The sequence below is a fragment of the Onychomys torridus genome, chromosome 1, assembly GCF_903995425.1.
Source record: "Onychomys torridus chromosome 1, mOncTor1.1, whole genome shotgun sequence".
Classification (NCBI taxonomy): Eukaryota; Metazoa; Chordata; class Mammalia; order Rodentia; family Cricetidae; genus Onychomys; species Onychomys torridus.
Genome location: NC_050443.1, coordinates 34,102,891 through 34,115,690, shown reverse-complemented (window position 1 = coordinate 34,115,690; position 12,800 = coordinate 34,102,891). Strand labels below are relative to the sequence as shown.

At 48.1% G+C, this 12,800-nt stretch overlaps 1 protein-coding gene across 7 annotated transcripts in view; it reads right to left on the bottom strand.

Moving 5' to 3' along the window:
• Nav2 (neuron navigator 2) overlaps window positions 1-12,800 on the bottom strand; it is a 349,974-nt gene that overhangs the window by 117,770 nt on the left and 219,404 nt on the right. For all 7 annotated transcript variants that reach the window (XM_036181890.1, XM_036181892.1, XM_036181904.1 and 4 more), the window contains one exon: window positions 2,050-2,172. In XM_036181890.1, the coding sequence (XP_036037783.1) occupies window positions 2,050-2,172 (123 nt within the window). The remainder of the gene's footprint in view (window positions 1-2,049; window positions 2,173-12,800) is intronic.

Below are 12,800 nucleotides of genomic sequence, written 5' to 3'. Positions count from 1 at the left end.
CATTGCTCTGGCTGTCTTGGAACTCACAATGTAGACCAGGCTGGTCTTGAACTCACAGAGATCCACTTGCCTCTATTTCCCAGGTGCTAGGATTAAAGGTGTGGGCCACCATCCAGCTAGTTTTCTGTTTGTTTGCTTGAATACAGTGCTGAGGAGCAAACCTAGGCCCACAGGCATCCTCGGTAAGTACTCTACCGACCAAGTACCCTCAGCCTTTGGACGGATTTCTTTCAAACCAATCATTTTATAGAATCGCAGAAACAAAAGCTAACTGCAGGCAAAACTTTGGTAAAAGGCTTTTGTTGTCCTCAGTGTAAATGACCACACTGGACACTGGGGGAATCAGAGGAGGACATGCTGCATTACAGACACTGGGTCAGATCCTGCAGTCTTGACAATGAACTCGGCACTCCCCCTACCCAGCTTTCCTAGCCTTGCCCCAGAGCAGTGGGGCAAGTCTCAACCTGTGGGTTCTGACCCCTTTTGGGGGTCCAATGACCCTTTCACAGGAATTGCCTAAGACCATCAGAAAACACACATTTACATTATGATTCACAACAGCAGCAAAATTACAGTTATAAAGTAGCAATAAAATGATTTTATGGTTAGGGGGAGGGTCACTACAACATGAGGAACTGTATAAAAGGGTCCGGTATTAGGAAGGTTGAGACCTCTAGAGACTGCGAAGATTCCTCTTCCATTGTTGGGCAATAGTTCAGTATTTGTCTTTTATAACGTGGCCCTGCTCCTCTGAAGCAAGCTTTAGAGCTACATAACTCACTGAACATTTTTTTAAGTGTGTGTGTGTGTGTGTGTGTGTGTGTGTGTATCACTTTGTGTGTGTATGTGTATCAGTGTGTATGTATATCAGTGTGTTTATGTGTGGGATGTGTGTGCAGGTGCCCACAGAGACCACAAGAGGGTGTCAGACCCTCCAGAGACTGGTATAAAGGGGGTTTGTGAGCTACCCAATGGGTTCTCGGAACCAAACTCCTCTGGAAGAACAGCAAGTGCTCTAAACCTTGGGTCATCTTTCTAGTCCCTCACCTGCTGGGAGAGGAGCAGGAAAGAGACCCTGCCTCACAACACGGCTTTCTAAAACCCAAGAGCAGCACCCTAAAATACACAGGAACTTCAAATCACTCATCTCTAAGTACCCTGCTACATCTCATCAGTCCAGATGTGGAAGGAAGTCACATGAGCCAGAACATTCCTGAACAGTCAGGTGGCTAACGAGTACCCAGACTGTACACTGAGAGCCAGAAAGACAGTGAGTGCATCAGAGATGGCAAATCATACAGTCCAGACCCCTCATTTCCTAGCTTGCTCAAGGCCAGGAAATTGGTTTATGTTAGAGTCAGGGCTAGAACCCCAGAGGCCAAACACTCATTCTTTATGGTCGGGTGGACACATGTTCTTTTTGTCTCTGACCATGGCGTTGAAAGCCTGACCGGCCCCTATTACTGTCAGCTCCTTACTGTGTCCGTTGAATTTGTACCCTAAGCTTCAGCACCGAGCCCCAGATGGCAGGGGGCTTTGGTAAAACCTCCTCAGGCGTGGCCTGATCTCTACTCTACATAGAGACCTTCTGGATATCTCAAGGTACAGTACCTAGAAAGCTGACTAATGAGAGAGGAAGTGAGGCAGATCCCTGGGGCCTGCTGGTTGAGAGGCGCTGAGTAACAGTCAAAACAGCAACAAAACCACCAGTGCCTGAACTCTGCTCTTGCTAGCATTGAGGATGTAACTTGGGTTGAACGCTAACTGACATCCTAAGCGCCCCCACCCAGTTCCACTCCCAGCACCATTGCCAAATACGTACACACAAATGCATGTGCCTGATACCATATGCAAGCAAGATCCAGGAACCACAGCGGCTCTCTCTTATCTTTTGTGCCAGCTCTTAACGCAGGTACATCCTCAGGGCCACCCTGCTTCTCCTTGGGCTGAAGAGCCCACCCATACACTCTCCCAGTATCATGACCACATTTCACAGGCCACTCTCAAATGGCTTCTGCATGTGGCTAAGACCAAGTGCAGCATGCCTACCTGTCAGCATCCCCGAGGCCCAGGGAGGTATTTCGTTGTAGGGTCTCTCGTACCACTGCCATCCCATCAGGAAGCCGGTTCAGGCGACGAGTGTAGAGGCCAAGTCCACCGTCAGTCATATACCTTTGAGAGAAGAAGATGGTACATGCATATGGTCAAAAGCCGCTGCACAGTCTTGCCATTGTATCCAGAAACCCCGCACCTTGTGCTCTAAGGGGAAGGAAAGATTCCCCGGGCTCTGTCACTACAGCCCAAGGAAAACCCGGCTGCTGATTCAGTCTAGGATCTTGGTGGGTGGGGAGAAAGCAGGCTAAGCCTAATGAATCCGAACTCACGGGACTCTACGAAGCAGAAGGGAATGGTGAATAAAATCAGCTGTCAGATGTATTCATGACATGCTTCTGAATGTCAGCAATTGTACAAGCAGGTGTTTCACCGACGTCATGTAAACAGAACTGACAAGTCCTTAGCACACTCTGGGCAAAATGACTATGGGGTGGAGAAAGCAGGCAAGCCTTTGGCGGAGAGGGCAGGAAAGATGGAGGGTGGAGAAAGGATCCCCAAGTGGCAGCCCTTGCAGCTGGGTCCCACAGTGTGAACAGTGTCCAGCTGCACCCTTCGACACTGATGTCTTCAGAGGTTTCCCACAAGACTCTGGGAATGACACTCATGGCCATTTATCCTCGGCCATGCTTCAAGCTGTCTTCTGTTGGACTCACTATTGTCTGGGGGTGGGGGAAGAACCCCCAGAGCCCTCTGAAGAGATGCCTTAAAGTCTACCGACCAGAGAGTCCCTGCAAACGGAGCTACTAGCCAGAGCTTCAAACATAGAGCATCTGTGCCCTGTTTGACCCAGGCTACTCCCTACCCCTCCAGGAACTGGTTAGGTGGCCCTCCCTACCCCCTACAGGGACTGGTCAGGTGGTCCTCCATACCCCCATACAGGGACTGGCTAGGAGGCCCTCCTCTAACCCCCTACAGGGGTTGGTTAGGTGGTCCTCCCCTAACCCGCTACAGGGACTGGCTAGGTGGTCCTCCTCATTTTCAAAGGAGAATGGGTAGCAGAGTTAAACTTAAGCAGAGTCAGCAGAGCACTGAACTTGATAGTTTTTGATCCTGCATGGGCCCATTAAATCATTGGCTAGGTTTCTGAAAAAGTAAGACTTTTGTATTTCAAGTCTAATAACATGGAGCTCAGAGTCCCAGGAGTCACTGTGTTCTTAGTTGGCTGAGCTGAATCACGGGAGGTTTCCTGGATGTGGCCTCTCAGCTTATTATGTATGGAGTGGCTCCTGAAGTACTGGCCAACCCTGGCTGCACCTGCTTTCCATCTTTCTTGGGAGAATAAAATTGAGAGGTGCTGAGTTTGTTTGGCAGAGTCAGGGTAGCCAAGGAAGGGCAGAGAAGAAAATCCTCCTGGGAGCCACTTTGTGTGAGCAGAAGTGCGTGCACATTCCCACCCCCCATCCACCCCCACACATGCACGCGCACACACACACATTCATCTGTTCATCAAGTCAATCAAACCAAGTGTTTGTGGTTGTGCCAACAAAGCAGAACAGACTGAACTTTTCACCTAGCAGTATGATTTAAAAAAAAAAAAAAAAGCAATCTGTGAAAACCCACTGAATTATACACTTTAAAACAGTGTGTTTTATGGTACATAAATTATATATTAATGAAAACTAAAATAAAGACAATCACAGCTATCATTAAACACTCGTTTGCATAACTGCCTTTTAATGCTTTTCTCTCAGGACATGGTGTGCTTCTAGAATGCAGGGTCGATTATTTTGTTCAAATCCATATCTCTAGCTCATCCCAATTCTGTATGTATATTAAATATTTCTTTGATTGAATAAGTGAATGCATGAAGGAATGAAGCAGAGTCCCGACCACAGAGGGTTTAGCAAACGCATACCACGATCACACTGACCAGAGGGTTTCCCCCCATCTAGCTTCAATGTTAGCACATCTGACACCTAGGACACAAAGCAAGGCACACGGAATGTCTATTTGCCACTGTACCCAGGACCCATCCATCTGTCCAGCTGTCTGTCTGTCCACTAGATGCAGCAAGCCAGTGGATAACAGAGTAGGCAACTTGTAAATCCAGCTAGGGAAAGGGGAGAACACCTCCGCAGAAAGGCACAGCCTCTGCGGGAGGCTGAGGCTGAGGCTGAACATTCAGAAAATGCCCTTGTGAAGAAAGCGGGGGAGCCCTTCCTGACACAGTCTCATGTACCATTAACCAGGGCCATTAATCTTGATCCTAGCAAAGTCACCCTGCCAGTTAGATAAACAATTATTTTTTTCAACCCGGGAGATCTTGTCAAAGGACAAACAACTAATTTTAGCAGCACTCATCTCCCTGCTGGATTTTTATTGCTGGTGAAACAATACATACAGTTGGGCAATTACATGCACCTGGGCAAGTAAATGAGGGAAGAGTGGGTCTGGCGATCATGTCAGAGGTGGGATGGTAGGACAGACTATAGCCTCTGACCCACACTCACACCCATGCACACAAAGCACCGCTCCCCCCCACACACACACTGTGAAGAGAATGATTTTAAGTTTATTCTTTTTAGTGTGCATGTATGTATGTGATGTGTGTGTGTGTGTGTGTGTGTGTGTGTGTGTGTGTGTGTGTGTGTGTGTATGATGTGTATGGGGGTGCAGAGGTCTAAGAACTACTTTATGGAGCCAATTCTCAATTCTCTTCTTTCTGCAGTGAGTGCCTTTATCCACAGGGCCATTTGATGGCCCTGAGGCATGTGTTTCTAGTTTCTGCCTCAGCAAAGCCAACCCCACACGAATGCCTGGTTCTGAAGGAGCGGCCGCTGGTGCGCCCATCTGAAACCCTGGCCAGGGCTCAGAGATGTTCAACAGCCTCACACTCTGAAGGCTTGGGAAGACAGCGGGAAAGTCGCCACATCTTTTGCAGCATCTCTCTGAGGCTCACATAGGGTGGGGACATGGTTACAAGCTAAGGAGACAGCTGATCCAGAGCTGAGTCCCAGTGCCCCAGCACCACACCTTTCTTGTCCTTGGGGACACAAACAATTACCCAATGAGGAGCTGTGACACTTTGTATTTGCCACATGGGTTCTTGCTTATGCCGCAGGCTCCCATACGATTCCCACATTGTCCACCTGGCTTCCGTAGTGGCAGGGGTTGAGGGTCTTTGCTTTCACCTTTCAAAGCTTCTCAAGACCCCTAGAACAGGACCATCTTATAACTAATATAGATAATGCTCCTCCCATCTACTCCAAGTGACCACATCACAGGACAGCGATTATATCATCTCCTGGACACAAATGCCTGTCTGGGACCAGAGAAGTGAGAGACCTGGCCTCTGCCTGATGAGACTCGCAATGATTTGGAATTAGGCAAATAATTCTTCACTCCAATAGCGGGATGCAACATCAAGGTGTGAGAGAGGACAGGGGCTTGGGGTGGGGCGGGGCAGCCACAGGTGTCAGAGTGCTGCAGAAGCAGGTCCTGCAGGTGACACTGGGGTTTGTTAATGGAAAGGTCCATCCAGGCCCATGGAACCACACAGCACGAAAGCAGGGAAAATGGAAGAGGAAAGTCAGGAAAAAGGAGTTCATTGCGGCTGGGATGCCAGAGATCAAGGAGAACAGTGAGCGGCATGGGAACTGAGGCAGGGACTGAGGTGAAGTACTGGGATGCAGATGGGGTTGGGACCTCCCCAGTGCAGTAAGATGGAGAAACAGGCCCCACTTCAGTGTTGAAGACCACACTGACTTTTCCATGCCGCCATCATTTTGTACTCTTATTTCTAATAAGACTTATTCATTTATTTATAGTTTTAATTTGCGTGTTTGGGTGTTTTGTCTGCATGCATATCTGTGCACCATGTACATGCCTGATGTCCAGGAAGGTCAGAAGATGGTGTTGGGTCCCCTAGGACTGGAGTCACAGATGGCTGTGTGCCACCATGTGGGTGCTGGGCATCAAACCTGGATCCTCGAATAGGCAGTGCTCTAAGCTACTGAACCATCTCTCCATACCCCTGTCCATTTAATTTTAACTATGTGTGTGTGCGGGCATGTGCACATGTGTGCAGGTAACTGAGGAGGCCAGAGACCCCTGCGGCTGGCATCAAAGGGACTGTGAATCCCCTCATGTATGTGCTGGGAACTGAACTCTGGTTCCTTAAAGCTGTACATACCCTTAAACTCTGGGCCTCCTCTTGGTGATCCTCATACACCAAATGCTTTTTTGGTGCACAAGAAATCACAGCATTCTTCCACAGACTTTTCAGAAACAGCAGCTCTCATGCTGGCTGAGCCACCTTGACTTGCAGGGAATGATCAGACCACAGGGTAGATGTCATCACCATCCCTGTAACCCCCCAAGAATGCTGCAAATGCCATATGCCAGCTGCCGATTGCCAGAAACAACTTTTTTTTTTTTTTTTTTTTTAAAGACAGGGTTTCTCTGTGTAGTCCTGGCTGTCCTTGAACTTGTTCTGTAGACCAGGCTGTCCTCGAACTCAGACTGCCTCTGCCTCCCGAGTGCTGGGATTAAAGGTGTTTGCCACCACTGCCTGGCTACAAGAAACCTCTTAAACTGACACTGGCTGTGAAAAAGCTTTGGAAATCCCAGAGGATCTGTTGGAAAAACACATCTTTTTGGTAAAGAGATGGCTTTCCCCTCTTTAAGTGCGGAGATGTGATACCATAGAGCTCAGTGAAACTTGCTTTGTGAGTCACCTTCAGGGAAGGGACATGTTCTCTCACCTTCAAAGCTCACAGTTCAACCTAGTCTGCCCCAGTATCACACACAAGCTCTGGATGCTTGACCTGGAAAGAAGTCACCTTTGTGAAGAGCTGGAAGAGGTGGGGTAAGGTACCAAACAGGTATGGACTCACTCTAGTAGAGCGCATTCACAGCAGAGCATGCTTGAAAAGGAAATACCTCCCAGCTGCAAGAAATGTTAGCAGACACAGGAGGATGGAAAATCACACCATGCCTGGGCTATTACTTTTCTTCAAAGACCTGTCAGCCTGTCTGCAAGCTTTCGGACACAGTTTTAGTTTATAAATGAACATAGGAAAATGGGCTAAAACCGTTATGCATAGGTGAGATCCCTTGCCAACATCAACACAAATACATGAGCATGTATATCAGCAGATCTGGTGCTGCATAAGGCTGAGAGCAGGAGGTGAGCTGATGGACAGCCCCGGAGCCCCACATTTTAGCAACCAAACAACATGTGCTTTCAAGGCTCTCTCCAGGGTTACAGCCCGGTGTGACATTGATTCTCTGAGTTTATTAGGATGTAAATTGAGTTTCTGGACAAACCTGTAAAAGGATCCTTTTAGCTTAGGGCCTCTTAGAAGTTAGATGGATAAACCTCCCACTGGGTCACAGAAGGACAAGCTGAACACTAGCATAGCAGAGCTGCCTAATCCCCTTTGAAGACACCGACCTTTACCAAAGGCAGGAGGGCAGCTGCTGGGTCTGACTTAAGATGATGCATCTGAAATGCAAAATAAGATCACAAAAAATGGGGCCAATTTTTCAGTGCTGATTATATTATTATAAAATGGCAGCACTTAATTTAAGCAAAGACTTAACATTTTGCTTCTGGAACCCTTCTGCCCTTGAGTTTTTAGTAAAGCACGCTGATGTAGTCACCCAGCAAACCTTGCCATCCCCTCAGTGATTCTCCTCTCCTCCTCACAGCATAGTCTTACTTATTTTTAAATGCAATAAAAGGGAATTCTATTCAAAGATACTAATGCATTGCTTCCTGCCGATGGCTCCCCCAGACTGACATAAAATAAAACAAAGCCAACAGCAGTCGCTGGAGAAAATACAAGGGCAGCCTGCCTTGCTCAGGTTTCCCTGGGATTATGAATGACCCCAACTACAACACAACCACAGCCACAGGTACACTCAAGGGCAGGGCAGGTGGGAAAGCGCCCAACTTTCTTTCACTTTATGCCTTCCATAGGCGATTCTTTCAACACACACCCACACTCTTCTCACCCTTTTGGGGAAACTCTCCCAGCACCTCCTGGGGCTGAGGGATGTGTGACACATTTCCTACCTTTCTGCATTGCTTTCCGCTGTCCCGGGGGGGGGGGGGGGGCTGCTGGCTCTTCAGGACCTCACCAGACTTCCAACATCTCTTTCCAGGAGGATGCAGGAGTTCCTCTACTTACATCTCTGGCTTCATCCTCCTTTAGATTTATGAACCCTGGAGCAGCCACCTGCAGCCACGCTGAGCCACCTTGGCTCTGAGCTCAGCGCACATAACCTCAGCAGACAGGCTTTCAAGGTTGTGAACTGTTCCCTGGGGAGGTTCTCAACTCAAAGGACACCAGCTCCTTGCCTGGCTTCCCTGAATTTCACATCCATCAGCGGGTCCAGGCAAGGATGAGAGGTGGAAAGGCCCAGCTTGGTTCTAGGGATGTAGAGAAGCAAGCAGGTGGGGCAGCCACAGTAGAAGTGAACCCAGGAGGCCTGCAGCCTACTCTGGCTGGCCCTTGTCAACAGAGCCTGGCCCCCCAGGGAGTACTCAAGGGAGGTTGCTGAGCTAATCAGATCAAGCCTCAGCAGGCCTCCGGAGCAGAGGCCACAGAGGAAGACAGGTTAGAGTTGAGGAACAATTGCGGGGTCTCATCTGCCCACTCACCCCCGAACCCTCATTGAGGGAAACAGAGGTCATAGAATTAAGTTATTTCTATTGGTAAAACCATGTATAGAAGAACACCCTGTAAGTAAACAGAGGGTACAATTGGGATGTGGGGGTCACAACAAAATAAACTCCTTACAACCAGCTAGCAGGCTCAGCACCCTCTGAATGCAGTTGCCCAGGCTGCTCAAGTCAGACCTTACACTTCAACTAAAGGGACCCAAACCCAGAACAGTGACTTCTGCCTGCACAGGGTGACCCGCGAGCACCAGAGCACAGGCTCCTCGAGCAGACCTATTCTTGGCACGTCTTTTTGTTGTTCTTTTAGACATGGTCTCTCTCTGTATCCCAGGCTGGTCCCAGACTTGAGATGCTTCTGTCTACACCTGGCTAGATCTAGGTTATGGCTGTGCACCACCACATGAGACACCATGCCCTCTGGATTCTTATGGCTTTGGGGGGAGGTATATTTTATAATATATGCCATATTTCAGTAACACAACACATAAGATCTTAAAAACAAATTCAACCAAAAGCAGTTTTGAAGTCACTACCTAGAACAAAAAGTCTTGAACTCAGATCTCTTTGGAACCCAGGAGAAGCCAAGGCCCCATTTTACACATTGGCATTCAGCTGCATTGGCTCTCAGGCCTCCAGGCTTCATGCTAAAACAAATCCAGCATGACTGGCTGTTGACTGGCAGTGTGGTCCCTTCAGCTCTGTGAGACTCCTTTGCAGCAGGGGACTCAGCAGTGGCACCTGGCAGCGTCGCCACTCGCTCGCCCCCTGATTTCGGCACCCAGAGGACCTGGCCTCATCATTGCACCATCTTACTCTTACCACACTCCTGGCAGAGTGATGGACCCAGGAGGGGAGCTGTGAGCACAGTAGGAAAACTCGATACCTCCGTCTGTGCATCTTCCTCAAAATGAAGTGGGGTGCTCTGTATTTTAACAAAAGTCTATGCAACACTAATTTCCAGAAGACTTGGGTTTAGCTTACCGAGGGACGTACACACATAGATTTGCTATAAGAATTTTATTGGGGGGGGGGTTGATAAAGAGATGGCTCAGTAGATAGACTTCCTGTTATATAAGCATGAGGACCTGAGCTCAGACCCTAGCACTCACAGAAAAGCAGGGAGTGGGGTGGCATGTGTCCAGTACTGGCAGTGGCAGGTAGAGTAATACAGACCCCTGGAGCTCATTGGTCAGCCAGTCTAAGTGAACCAATGAGTTCCAGGTCCAGTGAGAGGCCCTGTCTTAAAAACTGAAGTGGCTGTGGGTGGTGATAAAGGGTGGGACCTTTAATCTCAACACAGGGGAGACAGAGGCAGGTGGATCTCTGTGAGTTGTAGGCTAGCCTGATCTACTCAGAAAGTTCTAGGCCAATCAGGGCTAGAAGGAAGGAAGGAAGAGAGAAAGAGAAAGAGGAAGAAAGAGAGAGAGAGAGAGAGAGAGAGAGAGAGAGAGAGAGAGAGAGAGAGAAAGAAAGAGAAAGAGAGAGGGAAGGAAGGAAGGACAGATGGATGGAAGGAGGGAGGGAGAAAGAAAAGAAAATGAAAGGTGGACAGCAGCAAAGGAATAAACCTAATGTCAGCCTTTGGCTCTATACATGTGTACACACATCCACAAGCACAAACATAAATATACACAAGCATGCATACACAAACAGGTACATATGCTACACAAAAGCAAAGAATCTTAAGTTTAGTGTGTGTGTATGTGTGTGTGTGTGTGTGTGTGTGTGTGTGTGTGTGTGTGTGTGTGTGTGTGTGTGTGTATGTAGGCCAAAGGACCACTTTATGAAGTTGGTTCTCTCATTTTACCTTAAAAAGTCTTCAAGTGTGGCTGCCTTGCTTTTATGTCTATGCGAACATCAAATGTATGCCTGGTACCTCTCAGGGCCACAAGAGGGCATTGGATCCCCCTGAAAGTGGGGTTCAGTATGCTTGTGAGCTGCCTCAGGGGTGGTGGAAATTGAACCTGGGTCCTCTGCCAAAGCAACAAGTGCTCTTACACACTGATCCATGGACCTAGCCCCCTCCTCCTTACATACATAGGTTTGGAGATTGAACTCAGGCTTATGTGGCAAGTGCCTTTACCCAACAAACCGTCTCTCTGGCCCAAGAGTTTTAATATTTGAAAAGCTAAAACTATGCTAATGAAACACATCCTTAAATGACAGAAAGCCAAGAGCTATAACCAGAGTGTCCTTAGCACTTCCTATTTAAATAAATGGGCAAGTGTAAAAGTTTCATCATGATCCATGAGAATACTTGTTTAAAATGGGAACCATGGCACATCATTCTGAAGAAACACTGCCCCATGTGGAAAATGGGCAGGCCCCTGTACCCGGGGTTTTGTCTTGAAATCTCTTTGTTGTGGTTCAACTGCTAGTGTGGATTGCAGCAAATATTTCTAGCACCAGCAGGAAGCTTTCTGTCCACCCTGTGAAAGATGAGACGCATCCTAACACACAGGAGACTCTCTCTAGACAAAGCCCCTTTAAGCTCTTTCTTGGCATGAAACATGCTGAATGGAGACACACTGATACCCAGGAAGTCTCACCACTCAGATGTGCCTAAATCAGTAGGGAGCCAGAGAAAAACACATTCCAGGGTCAGGGCTTCTTGGTCATTGGCTGTCCTTAGCAGGGTTGAAACTAATTTTTTTTTTTAAAGAAATACTTTGATTTTTCAGTGCATTTTAAGGTTTATAAGAAATTTGTGCAATAAGGATTGAGTTTCCTGGCTCTTTGCTCCCCTCAAAGTCTGTTCTATATTAATATTTTATGTTAATGTGGTACATGGTTGCCACTGACAAGCCCACCTCATTGATAGGTAGCCTACACCCATCTGCACATGAACTCGTCTGTGTTTATAGCTCTGCAAAAGTCATGTGTCCAGGGCTGGAGAGATGGCTCAGTGGTTAGGGCACTGGCTGCTCTTCCAGAGAACCCAGGTTCAATATCCAGCACCCATATGATGGCTCATAACTGTCCCTAACTCCAGTTCCAGGGAACCCAATACCTTCTTCTAGCCTCTGCAGGCACTAGGCACAGACACACATGCAGGCAGAACATCTATATACATACATTTAACTTAAGAAATAAGAAAATGCCAGGTGTAGTAGCTCACAACTTTAATCCCAGCACTTAGGAGGCAGAGCAGATCTCTTTGAGTCTGAGGCCAGCCTGGCCCTGCCCTCTGCTGTGGCAAGAGGCAATGTCCACCCATGTTAACAGGACCTAGGCTGAAGCTGATACAGCTGTGCCCCCAACCTCAGGTCCCTTCTGAAATATCAGTCTAGCAGACTAGACTGAGAGAGCTCCAGGCCTTGGAGCAGTCTCCCTAGTGGAGATCCAGATGGCTGATGAGGACATGGGTCAGGAGTATTAGCCATGATGAACTCAGAGCATGGGGACAACATGTGGTGGCGGAATATGTAGGAATTATCATAATCAGACACCTCTGCACTGTCAGGAGAATGCTTCCTGGGTTGGGGAGGTGGCTCAGTGGGTAAAGTGCATCCTGCACAAGCTGGTGGACCTGAGTTCAGACTCCAAGAGCCCACATAAAAGCTGGACTTCAAAGTGTGAGCATCTGAAATCCCGGCACTGCACCAGAGAAAGTGTGAAGTACAGAGAAGGGAATCTCTACAAGCTTGTGGGCTAGTTAGCTGGGTAACACAGTAAGCAAGGGACCCTTTTTCAGACAAGGTAGGAAAGTGTGGCCACCCAAAGGCTGTCCTCTGACCTCTACATGCATATATATTCCTGTCCACATCAAGCACATCCAACATGCTAAGACCTACTGGTTAAGCTTCTGGGATGCTATAACTTGTTGTCCCAAAGTTTCTGGTTTGCTCCCTAACTCCCAAAGTGTCACATGACACAAGTTCACACTCCTTTACAGTCAGGAGCATGTATGCTGGCTTTGAGCTGTCTGTGTTCTCTACAGAAGATGACTAGAGCCCTCAGAGATGGAATTAGAAGACACCAGGGTCTCTTGCTCTTCTGGCTTCAGCAGATGGGCCAGGGGAACAGCCTCAGTCTCTCTGACACTGGGGAGCAACTG